At 43.9% G+C, this 15713-nt stretch overlaps 1 protein-coding gene across 7 annotated transcripts in view; it reads left to right on the forward strand.

The window, feature by feature from the left end:
- Positions 1-2230: 2230 nt before the first annotated feature.
- LOC125450885 (WD repeat-containing protein 70) overlaps positions 2231-15713 on the forward strand; it is a 167679-nt gene continuing 154196 nt past the window's right edge. For 5 of the 7 annotated variants that reach the window (XM_059645001.1, XM_059645004.1, XM_059645006.1 and 2 more), the window contains exons 1-2: positions 2231-2303; positions 10955-11018. In XM_059645001.1, coding sequence (XP_059500984.1) covers positions 10973-11018 — 46 coding nt within the window. In that variant the 5' untranslated portion in view covers positions 2231-2303; positions 10955-10972. Of the gene's footprint in view, positions 2304-2429; positions 2439-10954; positions 11019-15713 lie in introns of those variants that run through there. The other 2 variants (XM_059645002.1, XM_059645003.1) reach the window with 2 other exon arrangements.

A 15713-nucleotide genomic window follows, 5' to 3' on the forward strand; every position in this document is an offset into this window, starting at 1 on the left:
ATGTTGTCGTTTATCTCAAGAGGGTTGGAATATAAAAGCAGTGGTGTGCTTCTGAGGCTTTATAAGGCTCTAGTTAGGCCCCATTTAGAATACTGTGTCCAATTTTGGGCCCCACACCTCAGGAAGGACATACTGGCACTGGAGCGTGTCCAGCGGAGATTCTCACGGATGATCCCTGGAATGGTAGGTTTAACGTATGATGAACGGCCAAGGATCCTGGGATTGTATTCATTAGAGTTTAGAAGGTTGAGGGGAGATCTAATAGAAATTTACAAGATAATGTATGGACGCTGGGAGGTTGTTTCCGTTAGGCGGGGAGACTAGGACCCATGGGCACAGCCTTAGAATTAGAGGGGGTAAATTTAAAATGGAAATGAGGAGACATTTCTTCAGCCGGAGAGTGGTGGACTTGTGGAATTCATTGCCACGGAGCGCAGTGGAGGCCGGGACGTTGGATGCCTTCAAGGCAGAGATCGACAAATTCTTGATCTCAGAGGGAATCAAGGGCTACGGGGAGAGTGCAGGGAAGTGGAGTTGAAATGTCCATCAGCCATGATTTAAATGGCAGAGTGGACTTGATGGGCTGAATGGCCTTACTTCCACTCCTATGTCTTATGGTCTTATGATCTTAAGTATAAACCCAAGCTATTTAGCCATTCTTTATCATAGATATAAGTATCATTAAATCCCTACAGTGTGGAAACAGGCCTTTCGGCCCAACAAGCCCAGACCGACCCATCCCCCTATAACCCACCTAAGCTACACACCCATGAACACCACGGCCAATTTAGCGTGGCCAATCCACCTAACCTGCACATCTTTGGACTGTGGGAGAAAACTGGAGCACTCGGAGGAAACCCACACAGACACGGGGAGAATATGCAAACTACACAGAGAAAGTCGCTCATGGGTAGAATCAAACCTCAGTCCCTGCCTCTGTGAGGCAGCAGTGCTAACCACTGAGCCACCGTGCCACCCAATCTTTGTCAGAAAGCCTTTACACCCCTGGAATCAACTTGGTGAACTTCATCTGAGCTGTTTCCAGTACCACATCATCCTTCCTCAAGTCAAGAAATAAAAAAAAACTGGACAATATTTCCAGGTGTGGTCTTACTGATGCCTTCTGCAATTGTAACAACACAATTATTTTTATAGTCCAGTCCTTTCACAAAAAATACTCAGATTCTGAGATTGGACAGCACGGTGGCACAGTGGTTAGCACTGCAGCCTCACAGTGCCAGGGACCCGGGTTCGATTCCAGCCTCAGGTGACTCTGTGTGGAGTTTGCACATTCTCCCCGTGTCTGCGTGGGTTTCCTGCGGGTGCTCCGGTTTCCTTCCACAGTCCAAAAATGTGCAGGTTAGGTGGATCGGCCGTGCTAAATTGCCCGTAGTGTTCAGGGGTGAGTGGGTTATAGGGGAACGGGTCTGGGTGGGATGCTCCAAGGGGCGATGTGGACTTGTTGGGCCAAAGGGTCTGTTTCCACACTGTAGGGAATCTAATCTAAAAAAATTCTAAAATCTAATCTAAAAAAAATTCTATTTGTCTTCCTCATTGTATGCTGCATGTGCATACCCACACTCTCTGATTCATGCACAAACACACTTAGATTCCCCAGCACTGATGCATTTTGAACCTATTTCAAAGGAAAAGGATGGATATTGCTATCCTTTCCCGGTCTGGTCTCCATGTGACCCCGGACCTATAGCACATGCTTGATACTCAACTACTCTGTGGACAATAACAGCTGGCCCAGCCACGGATGCCCGCAGCCCAGAAAATTAATTATACTCTATTTGTGTTTATTGTTTGAAAGGATAAATACAAATCAGCATCTTCCTTCACCACAACTTCAAACAAATCAGTTAAAAGATTTCCCTCCCTACCTCCCCACCTATACTCTCCTCTCCACCTATCTTCTTTTCTCCATCTTCGGTCCGCCTCCCCCTCTCTCCCTATTTATTTCAGAACCCTCACCCCATCCCCCTCTCTGATGAAGGGTCTAGGCCCGAAACGTCAGCTTTTGTGCTCCTGAGATGCTGCTTGGCCTGTTGTGTTCATCCAGCTTCACATTTTATTGTCTAAGATCTTGATACAGTTTGTGGAGATTGAGCGACTTCGGGAGAAATTAGCAACAGTTCTCCCAGCCACTAGAGGGCGCCGGGAGGCCCGTTCCGCCCAGCCACTAGAGGGCGCCGGGAGGCCCGTTCCGCCCAGCCGGAAGTGAAAGCGATTGTCGAGTTGATCCGGGTCAGAGTACGTGACAATCTGCGCAGAGAGGAATCGGTGAGGAAGAGGGGAAGGTGAGAGATTGGGAGGAAGAGGGGAAGGTCTGAGGTTGGGAGGAAGAGGGGAAGGTCTGAGGTTGGGAGGAAGAGGGGAAGGTGAGAGATTGGGAGGAAGAGGGGAAGGTGAGAGATTGGGAGGAAGAGGGGAAGGTGAGAGATTGCCTCTCTGCCTTGATGAGCCTTTGATTGATTTATTGTTATGTGTATCAAAGTACAGTGAAGAACTTTGTTTACGAGCAATAGAAGCGGACCATCCTCGGCAAGGATGTACAAATCAAAAAGAGTTGGACAGACGCTTACAGGTTACATTGCACAGGGCATGCACTAGGTGCAATCAACGTTAGCAAGGCCAGTGTTATATGACGCTAGCCAGCCTATGCATCAGTCTAATAATGGCTGGGAAGAAGCTGTTCCTGAACCTGCTGGTGCATCTGTTCAGGTTTCTGTATCTTTTGCCTGATGAAAATGTTGTAGAAGATCATTACCAACGTGCAATGTGTCTTTGATGATGTTAGTAGCCTTTCTGTGGCAGCGAGCCGTATAAATGGAGTCCGTGGATGGAAGGTTGTCTTCCGTGATGACCTCGGCTGTGCACACCACCTTTTGTAGTTTCTTACGGTCCTGGCCAGAGCACTTTCCATACCAGGCCGTTATGCACAAGGATAATATGCTTTAAATGGTGCATCTGTAGAAGTTGATGAGGTCCTTATGGACATGGCAAATTCCTGAGCTACCTGAGGAAGAAGAGGTATTCTTGTGCCTTCTTGATCATCACATCAATTGGGTAGTCCAGGATAAGTAGTTGGTTTATCATGGCTCCTAGGACCTTCACGCTCTCCACCCTCTCAACCTCAGTTTCTTTGTTGCAGATGGAGGTGTGTTCTCCTCCTTCGGAAGTCAATGATCAATTCTTCAGTTTTGTCAAGGTTGAGAGCCAGATTGTTGTCATTGCACCATGTCACTTGTGTTCAGTAAGTGATTTCCAGACCATATCTCTACATCCCTCTGTGATCTCATCAATCGCTTAAGTCCTTGCCCCCTAATCGCTGCAAAGGTAAATAGCAAATCACAACCCCCCATCCAACCTATCCAGGCGCCTCTCAATTTTGTTCATCTCAATTAAGTATCTCCTCAGTCTCTGCTGTTCCAAAGAAAACAATAACAGCATGTCCAATACTAAATAAACATGTTCTTGTCTTCACAGATGCTGCCAGACCTGCTGAGCTTTTCCAGCAACTTTGTTTTTGATCCTGACTTACAGCATCCATAGTTCTTTTGGTTTTTATTTTAGTGGTGAGGGAATTGGACAAGGTTGGATAGCCTCTACTTGAATGCCAAGAGTAACATTGGAGTAGCAGATAGTGAAGGGGACTGTCAGAGATTACAGCAGAATATAGATAGACTGGAGAGTTGGGCAGATAAATGGCAAATGGAGTTCAATCCGGGCATATGCGAGTGATGCATTTTGGAAGATCAAATTCAAGAGTGAACTGTACAGTAAATGGAAAAGTCCAAGGGAAAATTGATGAACTGAGAGATCTGGGTGTTCAAGTCTATTGTTCCCTGAAAGTGACAATGCAGGTCAATAGGGTGGTCAAGAAGGCATATGGCATGCTTTCCTTCATTGGACAGGGTATTGAGTACAAGAGTTGGCAGGTCATATTGCAGTTGTATAGGACTTTGGTTCGGCCACATTTGGAGTACTGTGTACAGTTCTGGTTGCCACATTACCAAAAGGATGTGGATGCTTCTGAGAGGGTGCAGAGGAGGTTCACCAGGATGTTGCCTGGTATGGAGGGTGCTAGCTATGAAGAGAGGTTAAGTAGATTAGGATTATTTTCATTAGAAAGACGGAGATTGAGGGGGGACCTGATGGAGGTCTACAAAATCATGAGGGGTATAGACAGGGTGGATAGCAAAAAGCTTTTTCCCCAGAGTGGGGGACTCAGTTACTAGGGGTCATGAGTTCAAAGTGAGAGGAGGAAAGTTTAAGGGAGATATGCGTGGAAAGTTCTTTACACGGAGGGTGGTGGGTGCCTGGAACGCGTTGCCAGTGGAGGCGGTAGACGCAAACACGTTAGCGTCTTTTAAGATATATTTGGACAGGTACATGGATGGGCAGGGAGCAAATGGACACAGACCGATAGAAAATAGATGACAGGTTAGACAGAGGATCTTGATTGGCGCAGGCTTGGAGGGCCGAAGGGCCTGTTCCTGTGGTGTAATTTTCTTTGTTTTTTTTGTTCTTTAGTATTAAAAGTAAGATGGATGAGTGAAAGGTGTGGGTTGACATATGAAACTACAAAGTTGTTGCCATCACAGAGTCATGGTTGAGGGAGGGACAGTTTAACATTCTGGAGTACAGGATCTTCAGGCAGGGCAGGGAGGGTGCAAAATTGAGGGTGTTGTCACATGATTAGTTAGAGTAAAACTTAAAAACAAAAATAAGGTCAGTTACACTGTCGGGAATGTATTATCAACCTACAAAGTCAAAGTCAGTGGGTAGTTGAGTAGATATATAGTCAATCCACTTAGGCTTGTAAGAATAATAGCAGAGTAATTAGATGAGGGGATTTTGACCAACCTGACATTAATTGGGATAATCATAGTATTAAGGTTTGTGAGGGCAGTTTCTTGAAATGTACGCAGGAGAGCATAGGACAGTGCAGTGCTGGACCTATTTGTGGTAAACTAAGCCAGACAGCTTGTCAAGTTGATAGTGGGGGTGTATTTGTGATAGTGACCACAATGATGTATGTTTTAAGTTTGTCATTGAAAAGAAGAAAGATGGTTTTCATAAAGGTTTGGATTGGGCTGATGCAGATTTTATTTAAATAAGGCAGCTTCTGACCAAAATAGATTGGGAACGGCTCTTTGAGGTAAATCTACAGTGGGAGGCAGTGAGAAAAGTCATCACACTGTCCACACAGTGAGGGACGTGGTGCCACCACATTGGCTTCCAGGTCTTACCATGTTTATATCAAAAAATCTTCTTTTCGATGAAATAGAGGCCTTTAGCTTTGGCTACACGAATGGACATCCCATACTGTCATAGAATGACTGGACTAGCTTAATGTTCCTTTCCAGCTCTGTGTAGTACGCTTTGTGGCTACTTACATAATAGTTAACTCTCATGTCTTCCAGGAGCAGGAAGACTCCATAGTTGTCCTCCTCCATGGAGCACTCCAGTGGATTCGAGGCAATACCTATAGAAGCTCTTGCAGTTTGTTCTTATATTGAACTCATAGAAAACTAAAAATTCTAACAGGAAGACAGGTTAGATGCAGGAAGGCTGTTCCAATGATAGGAGGAGTCTTGAACCAGGGGTCTTAATTTAAGATTAAGGGGTAAACCTTTCAGGAATGAGATGAGGAGAAATTTCATCATTCATAGAATGGTACTTTGAGGAATTCTTAGGCACAGAAAGTGGTTGAGGCCAAAACATTGTGTTTTCAGAAAGGAGATACATACAGTTCTTGCGGCTAAAGGGATCAAAGGATATGGGACAGAGTGAGATTAGGGTCTTGAGCTTCATAATCAGCCAAGGTCATATTGAATGTCAGAGCAGGCTTGAAGGGTTAAATGGCCAACTCTTGGATCTATCTTCTGCACTCAGGCTCCTCAACCTGAGAACTTGCAGTTTTCTTGTGATATCATGATAGGCTTTTTTAAAACTCATCCTGCTCTTAAGTCCAGATATCTCCCACTGGTCCAGTATTCTCCACCCTGAAACTTCCTTCTTCTCTGGGATAATTCAGAAATTCTCTGTCGAGTTTCCTATTGGCAGATGTTTCACTTTTCCTGGAAAGTATTTTCTTCAGTTCATGTCTCTACCAGATAATCTGAAATGAATTGCTCACTCTTACTTAACATGGGTTCCGTAAATGCTTACCTTGTAGATTGCAGATACCTGTAGAAATTGGAGAATAGTATTGGTTAGAGATTTTAATTTCCCCAATTGATTGGATCACCCACAGTGTAAAAGGTCCAGATGGGGTGGAATGCGTCATGTGTGTCCAAGAAAGTTTCTTAAATCAATAAGGAGAGCGCCGTACTCGGGAGGGTGCAACACTGAACCACCTCTTAGGAAATGAGGTCAAGCAAATGACGGAAGTGTCTGTTAGAGAGTGCAGTGGGCTCAATGGCCATAACTCTCTTCATTTTAACATAGTTACGGAAAAAGATAGGACAGGCTCACAGGTTAAGGTGCTGGACTCGAGCAGGGCTAATTTTGGGGCCATTAGGCAGGATTTAGCAGAGATTGATTGATTGGGTGAGTCTGAAGGAGAAGGAATGACTGACAAATGGGAGGCTTTTGAAAGTGTGATATGAAGAGTTCAGGGATAGTATGTCCCTGTTAGGGTGAAGGGAAAAGCTGGTAGGTTTAGGATCCCCTCGCTGACGAGGGATATTGAAGCTCTGGTCAGGAAAAAGAAGGCATATATTGGGTTTAAGCTATCAAATTCAAGTGAATTCCTGGATAATTGTAAAAAGTGTAGGAGCACACTTATGAGGGAAATCAGAAGAACAAAGAGAGGGTATGAGATGGATCTGGCAGATAAAGTTAAAGATAATTCCAAGGGGTCCTATAGCTATATTAAGAGTAAAAGGCAGGGGTCTAGGAAGAGAAAAACTAATCTCAAAGATCAGCAAGGCTGCCTATATGTAGAACCATAGGAGATGGGGAAGAATTTTAATAAATATTTCTCCTCAGTGTTCACTGAGGTGAGAATCATGGATGCTAGGGAAATAATGGAAACAAGTGGGGACGTTTTTGACCGCATGCACATTAGCATAGAGGAGGTGTTTGCAGCCTTAATGCGCATTAAGGTGGATAAATCCCCGGGGCCTGATCAGGTCCATCCTCAGATGTTGTGGGAGGCTAGGGAAGAAATTGCAGAGGCTCTTGTAGAGATTTTTGCTTCATCTTTAGCCACTGGTGAAGTTCCAGAAGACTGGAGGGTGGCTAATGTTGTTCCATTGTTAAAGAAAGATAGCAAAGACAGGCCAGTGAGCCTGACATCAGTGGTAGGCAAGTTATTGGAGAGGATACTGAGGGACAGGATCAACCTACTAATGGATAGTTAAGGTCTGATTAGGGATAGTTAGCATGGATTTGTGCACCGGAAGTCATGTGTGACAAATCTTTGAGATTTTTGAAGTGGTAACCAAGGAGATAGATGAGAGTAGGGCCGTGGATGTTGTCAGTATGGACTTTAGTAAGAGCTTTGACAAGGTCCCATATGATAGGTTAGTCATGAAGGTTAGGTCACACGGGATCCAGGGAGATCTAGCTAATTGGATTCATAATTGGCTCAAAGATAAGAAGCAGAGGGTGATGGTTAAAGATTGTTTCTGAGACCTGAGGTCTGTGATTAGTGCTGTGCCACAGGGGTTTTTGCTGGGACCTTCGTTATTTGTTATTTACATAAATGATCTGGATGTGAATGTACAAGGCAGGATTGGTAAGTTTGTGGATGATACAAAATTAAGAGGTATCATTGATAGTGAGGAAAGCTATCAAAAATTACAGAGGGATCTTGATCGGATGGGGAAGTCAGCTGAGGATTAGCAAATGCAATTCAATACAGATAAGTGTGAGGTGTTGCACTTTGGGAAGTCAAACCAAAGTAGGACTTCTACAGTAAATGGTAAGGTCCTTTTGAGACATATAAAATAATCAGATGGTTAGATAGGGTGGATAGGGAGAGCCTTTTTCCTAGGATGGTGACAGCGAGCACGAGGGGGCATAGCTTTAAATTGAGGGGTGAAAGATATAGGACAGATGTCAGAGGTAGTTTCTTTACTCTGAGAGTAGTAAGGGAATGGAACGCTTTGCGTGCAACGGTAGTCGATTCGCCAACTTTAAGTACATTTAAGTCGTCATTGAACAAGTATATGGATGTACATGGAATAGTGTAGGTTAGATGGGCTTGAGATCGGTGTGACAGGTCGGCACAACGTTGAGGGCTGAAGGGCCTGTACTGTGCTATAATGTTCTATGTTCTATGTCCTGGGGAGTGTTGTGGAACATAGGAACCTAGGAATACAAGTACATTGTTCATTGAAAGCAGTGTCACAGGTAGACATGGTGGTGAAGAAGGCATTTAGCATCCTGGACTTCATAGAACACAGAACATTACAGCACAGTACAGGCCCTTTGACCCTCGCTGTTGCACTGACCTGTCATACCAATCTGAAGCCCATCTAACCTATACTATTCCATTATCATCCATATGTTAATCCAATGACCATTTAAATGCTCCTAAAGTTGGCGAGTCCACACTGTTGCAGGCAGAGCATTCCACGCCCTTACTACTCTCTGAGTAAAGAACCTACCTCTGACATCTGCCCTAAATCTATCACCCCTCAATTTAAAGCTATGTCCTCTCATGCGAGCTATCTCCATCCGAGGAAAAAGGCTGTCACTGTCCACCCTATCTAATCCTCTGATCATCTAGTATGTCTCTATTAAGTCACCTCTTAACCTTCTTCCTTCCAGTGAAAACATCCTCATGTCCCTCAGCTTTTCTTCATAAGACCTTCCCTCCATACCAGGCAACATCCTAGTAAATCTCTGCACCCTTTCCAATGCTTCCACATCCTTCCTGTAATGCGGTGACCAGAACTGTATGCAATGCTCCAAGTGCGGCCGTACCAGAGTTTTGTACAGCTGCAATGTGACCTCATGGCTCTGGATACTCAATCCCTCCACCAATAAAACCTAACACACTGTATGCCTTCTTAACAACCCTATCAACCTGGGTGGCAACTTTCAGGGATCTATGCACATGGACACCGCAATATCTCTGCTCATCCACACTACCAAGAATCTTACCTTGAGCTCAGTACACTGTATTCCTGTTACTCCTTCCAAAGGGAATCACCTCACACTTTTCCGCATTAAACTCCATTTTCCACCTCTCAGCCCATCTCTACAGCGTATCTATGTCCCTCTGTAACCTGCAACATCCTTCTGCACTATCCACACGTCCACCGACTTCAGTGTCATCTGCAAATTTACTAACCCATCCTTCTATGCCCTCATCTAGGTCATGTATAAAAATGTCAAACAGCAGTGGCCCCAAAACAGACCCTTGCGGTATACCACTAGTAACTGAACTCCAGGATGAACATTTCCCATCAACCACCATCCTCTCTTCTTCCAGCAAGCCAATTTCTGATCCAAACCACTAAATCACCCTCAATCCCATGCCTCCATATTTTCTGCAATAGCCTGTCGTGGGGAACCTTATCAAACGCTTTACTGAAATCCACATACACCACATCAACCGCTTTACCCTCATCCACCTGTTTGGTCACCTTCTCAAAGAACTCAATAAGGTTTCTGAGGCATGACGTACCCTTCAGAAAACCGTGTTGACTGTCCTGATCAAATTATTCCTTTCTAGATGATTATAAATTCTATCTCTTATAATCCTTTCCAAGCAATGAGTACAGGAGTTGGGATGTTATGTTACCATTAAAAGTGGAGAGTGTGCAAAGAAGTTTTATGAGAATGTAGCCAGGATTAGTAGGTCTGAGTTACAGGGAGGCATTGGCCGGGATAGGACTATTCCTTGGAACGTAGGATAGTGAGGGATGGTATTATTGTGGTGTACAAAATCATGAGGGACATTGGTGGGATGAATGAATATAGTCTTTTATCCCAGGGATGGGGAATTGAAAACTCGAGGAGGCTATAGGATTAAAGTGAGGGGGGTAAAGATTTAAGAAGTACCTGAGGGATGACAACTTCACGCAGAGACTGGTGTGAATACGGAATGGGCTGCTAGAGAAACTGGTTGAGGCAGGCACAGTAGCAACATTTGAAAAACATTAGGATAGATATGTGGACGGGAAGGGTTTGGAGGAAAATGGACGAAATATGGGCAAATGAAACCAGCTGAGTGGGCACTGTTGCCAGCATGGACCAGTTTGGGCCGAAGGGCCTGTTTCTATGCTGTATTACTCTGACTGTTTCGGTGTTTCTATGACATGCTTATCGGATGTCTCGCTTTCTCTGTTGACTACCCAAAAGCCTTCTGCTTCTGGAGAACTTGTGACTGACTTCTAAGCACCTCAGGATTTCTACCAGCCTTGACTGCTTGGAGACTGCTAATGATAGGATCTCTGCTGTTATGCTGTATCCCTAAGTTTGGGTTTCTCTTTCTCTCTCATTCTTTGTTAGTTATTAAACTGAAATCATTAAAGATTTCAGGAATTATTGTCTCAGGAGATATGCTGGTCATTTGGCTGAAATCCCATGAATTCCCATAAGTTATTTTTCAAACTAGAAAGCTATAATCCTGTTTTCCGCCACTTACGGACTCCAGCTCCAAAACAATAATCATACATTGTGACGCTTTATAACACTGTACAAAAAGGCTAGCAGAACTTCCCAGCTGACAGCATAAGGGTATTAGGGAAAAGAGTGAGGAAGATTGAAAGAGAAATAGAGTGAGAAATCCCAGAGTAATATGTCTGCCAGACCCAGGACTGGGATCCTATTCTTAGAGCTTTTACCAGGCTTGGAAGCATCTATGCAATGGTGTTCAGGGGACAATTAAAGGATGGAAGTGTTGTGTCTGAAACGATTGATGGGGAGATTGAGAGCAGTTCTGGGGGAGTGATAGCTCTCCTTGATTTTAACTCTTTGTTTTTAGGTTTCAGCTGACATTGAAATGACCGATCCTGACGTTGGTGCCATAATGGGATTCTCCGGGTTTGGTGAGTGATGGAAACTGACACTAATCATGTGTGATGGGACTGGATACACAGTGAAGCTTCCGGTACACTGTCCTCATCAAACAGTCCCAGGACAGCTACAGCATCAGTTAGCTACAAAGTAAAGCTACTCCTATATTTTTAAACTGAAAGTAGAGTTCCCTTGAAAGTGTCCCCCTCAAACACTTGCAGTCTAGATTAGATTAGATTAGATTCCCTACAGTGTGGAAACAGGCGTTTCGGCCCAGCAAGTCCACACCGCCCTTTTGAAGCATCCCACCGAGACCCATTGCCCTCTAACCCACACACTCCTGAACACCACGGGCAATTTAGCATGGCCAATCCACCTAGCCTGCACATCTTTGGACTGTGGGAGGAAACCAGAGCACACGGAGGAAACCCACATAGACACGGGGAGAATGTGCAAACTCCACACAGACAGTCGCCCAAGGTTGGAATCGAAACTGGGTTCCTGGTGCTGTGAGGCTGCAGTGCTAACCACTGAGCCACCATGTTTAAGCAAAATGTGGTTGGGTACAGAGGTAGTGCTCGCTCCATCCTTTTAAACTGAAAGTAACGCTGTCTGAACACTGTGTCCATGAAACACTGTCAGGCCAGGGACAGTATAAGGTTAGATACAGAGATAAAACCTCTGTATTTTTCAAATTAAACTTCCCTCTCTTTTAAACTAAAAGTAAAGCACTCTCCACGTGATTCAGAAATAACAAGGCGTAGAGCTGGATGAACACAGCAGGTCAAGCAGCTTCAGAGGAGCAGGAAAGCTGATGTTTCGGCCCTAGACCCTAGAAGGGTCTATGCCCGAAATGTTAGCTTTCCTGCTCCTCTGATGCTGCTTGACCTGCTCTGTTCATCCAGTTCCACATCTTGTTATTTCAGATTCTCCAGAATCTGCAGTTCCCGCTGTCTCTCCACGTGATTCACATTAAACACTCACATGACAAGTTTAGACACAGGGTAAACACCCTTGACTGTTATGGAATTGAAGTAAGTCTCCCTTTCCATTGTACCCATCAAATACAGGAGAAGCACAATGCAGGGTTACACAAAGGAAAGCTTCCTCTGCATAAAAGTGACAGAAAGATGAAACAGTACATCTGACATGTCGAGTTGAAAATACAAACGACGATAACGTGTTACGATCCCAGTTTATGTTATGACTGAGCAAATTGGATCCCAGAATGAAATGTGGCTTCACAGACCTTTTATAAAAAGTAATGAAGATAAAATAGAATAACTTAACCTCCCCACACACAGCACAAGTTCAGTGAGGAAGGAGACAATGGCCTAGTGGCATTATCACTGGACGGTCAATCCAGAGACCCAGGTAATGTTTTGGGGACCAGGCTTCGAATCCCACCATGACAGATGGTGGAATTTGAATTCAATAAATATCTGGAATTAAAAATCTAATGATGACCATGAATCCATTGTTGATTGTCAGGAAAAACCCATCTGGTTCACTAACCTCCTTTAGGGAAGGAAACTGCCATCCTTGCCTGATCTGGTCTCCAGAACCATTGCAATGTGATTGACTGTTACTTGTGCTCTGGGCAATTATGGATGGGCAATAAATGCCGCTAATCCAGTGATACCCTCATCCCGTGAGTGAATAAAAAAAAAGACAAAGATACAACAGAGACCTTTAGAGCTCTATAAAACTCGATTTATTAAGTACTTAAACAAACAACACACTCTTAGAACTACTAGAGATATCTGATTCACCATTTTTCACTACCCTGGGTTCTATAACAAAACACCAAATGTTATTACCCAGGAGAGTTGGCAGCTGCCCAGGCTGAAACTTCTCAAAGTCTTCACCAAGCGTCCTGTTGTTGAGTACCTCCGTAGTGTTTTTCTTAAAGCTCTGCTGAACAAAGAAATTTTCTGTCTTTTTATACACAGGTGTCTGTGTCAAATATATGCCTTTTTTGGAATTATTATCTGAATGTTTTGTCCAAATGCCTGTCTTATTTGGTAGAGACAGGAGTTATTGATATTTTGCAATTTTAGCTCTTAGTAGCCCTGAATGACTCAACATAATTCTACCCAGAAAACAACCCATCAGTTTCAGTTAGCTTCACCCTTAACCAACACCTCCCCCCACCTTTTTGATCTCAAACATTTATTTGAGGAACTTTCCTACTGGGTTTGCTGCATCCTCCAGGGCACCTCCGGACTCTGGTGAGCATTACCTGCTTACAGCAATGTATTAAACAAAGAAACAAAGAAGCCTACAGCACAGGAACAGGCCCTTCGGCCCTCCATCCTGCGCCAATCAAGATCCACTGTCTAACCTGTCATCTATTTTCTAATGGTCTGTGTCCATTTGCTCCCTGCCCATCCATGTACCTGTCCAAATATATCTTAAAAGACGCGAACGTGTCTGCGTCTACCACCTCCGCTGGCAACGCATTCCAGGCGCCCACCACCCTCTAGGTAAAGAACTTTCCACGCATATCTCCCTTAAACTTCCCTCCTCTCACTTTAAACTCATGACCCCTAGTAATTGAGTCTCCCACTGTGGGGAAAAAGCTTTTTGCTATCCACCCTATCTATACCCCTCATGATTTTGTAGACCTCAATCAGGTCCCCCCCAATCTCCGTCTTTCTAATGAAAATAATCCTAATCTATTCAACCTCTCTTCATTGCTAGCACCCTCTATACCAGGCAACATCCTGGTGAACCTCCTCTGCACCCTCTCCGAAGCATCCACATCCTTTTGGTAATGTGGCAACCAGAACTGTACACAGTACTCCAAATGTGGCCGAACCAAAGTCCTATAACAACTGCAACATGACCTGCCAACTCTTGTACTCAATACCCTGTCCAATGAAGGAAAGCATGCCGTCTGCCTTCTTGACCACTTTATTGACCTGCGTTGTCACCTCCAGGGAACAATAGACCTGAACGCCCAGATTTCTCTGTTCATCAATTTTCCCTCGGACTTTTCCATTTACTGTATAGTTCGCCCTTGAATTTGATCTTCCAAATGTATTCTCGGTAAAGCATTACTTCATTATATTAATTAAAATGCCAATTAGATCATAGTACTTACCAGAACCATAGTCATAAGTGTAATCAATGTTACAAGTCAGTTTACAATATCTTTCTTACTTTTCCTTCTGTACTGTGGTAAATATATTGTCATATGCTTTTTACAACTTGTAAGATATGCATAATATCAATTTCAATGAATGATTTGTAACAAATACTACGAGCCAGCTACGTCTATTATTTCTAACCTATAACAAGCAACAACTACAAACCCTTTTCCATGTGAGCTATCTGTTGGTAACAAAGTCCAGTCCCTGTTGTTAGTCCCTTCCGATTTATAATTGCTGTTGCAACAAACAAAATAAGACAATTAAAACAATAAGTATAACAAGTTGCAGTGCAAACATCACATGAGACACAATTCTGAACACCTGAGTGTTCAGTCACCAGTCTGAAGAAACTTAGAGCCTGTAAGTTCCTATCTGCCTGTTCTGTGTGAGTTTTAATCTCCTCATATATTGCTCATTTCTGGATAACGTCCCTTTCTTCAAAAATGATCTTCATTCAGTCTTCAGTGGTGTGGAATAGGTGGAAATTCCATGGCCACGAACTGCCTTAAATTTGTAGCAATTGGGTGGACGGATAAAGTCAGGTGCAGTTTCTCATTGGGTTATGGCTTTAACAGAATTTGGTGGCTAACGGTTAAAATGCTAATGTGAGGTGTAGCATTCTGGAAAGGCAAATCACGACAGGACTTATACACATGGGGAGTGTTGCTGGACAAAGACATTGGAGTGCAGATTCATAGTTCCTTGAAAGTAGAGTTGCAGGTAGACAGGATAGTGAAGATGATGTTTGGTATGCTTCCCCTTTATTGGTTAGTGCATTGAGTATACGAGCTGGGAGGTCATGTTGCAGCTGTATGGGATATTGTTTAGGCTGCTTTTGGAATACTGCATTGAAATCTGGTCTCCTTGCTACAGGAAGGAGGTTGTGAAATGTGAAAACATTCAGAAAAGATTTACAAGGATGTATCCAGGGTTGGAGGGTTTGAGCTATAGGGAGAGGCTAAATAGACTGGAGCTAGTTTCCCTGGAGTGTTGGAGGCTGAGAGGTGATCTTGAAGAGGTTTATAAAATCATAAGAGGCATGGAAAAGCTGAATAGCTAAGGCCTTTCCCCCAGGCTGGGGAGCGTCCAAAACTAGCAGGTATAGGCTCAAGATGAGAGGGAAAATATTTAAAAGGGACGTAAGAGACAATGTTTTCAAATAGAGGATGGTGCATGTATGGAGTCAGCTGCCAAAGGAAGTGGTGGGCATGGGTACAATTAGAATATTTGAAAGGTGTCTGGATGGGTATGTGAATAGGAAGGGTTTAGAGGGATTTGGGGCAAATGCTGGCACATGGGACTAGATTAATTTAGGGTATCTGGTCAGCATGGGCGAGTTGGACCAAATGGTCTGTTTCTATGCTGTATGGCTCTATGACTCTGTGTCTGAAAAGATCTTGCTGATAGCCACATTCTTTCTATCTGAGGTACACCATTTCCTTCTGTTTTGGTGTCCTGAGGCTGCTGCGGGAACATAACAGACATCTCCCACAAAGGCATACTTAAACATTTGGTTATTCACTGGTAGGATAGACAATGAGCAGTTCTCGAGGCAAATCCACACGGTATGGG

This window comes from Stegostoma tigrinum, chromosome 3, assembly GCF_030684315.1.
Source record: "Stegostoma tigrinum isolate sSteTig4 chromosome 3, sSteTig4.hap1, whole genome shotgun sequence".
Classification (NCBI taxonomy): domain Eukaryota; kingdom Metazoa; phylum Chordata; class Chondrichthyes; order Orectolobiformes; family Stegostomatidae; genus Stegostoma; species Stegostoma tigrinum.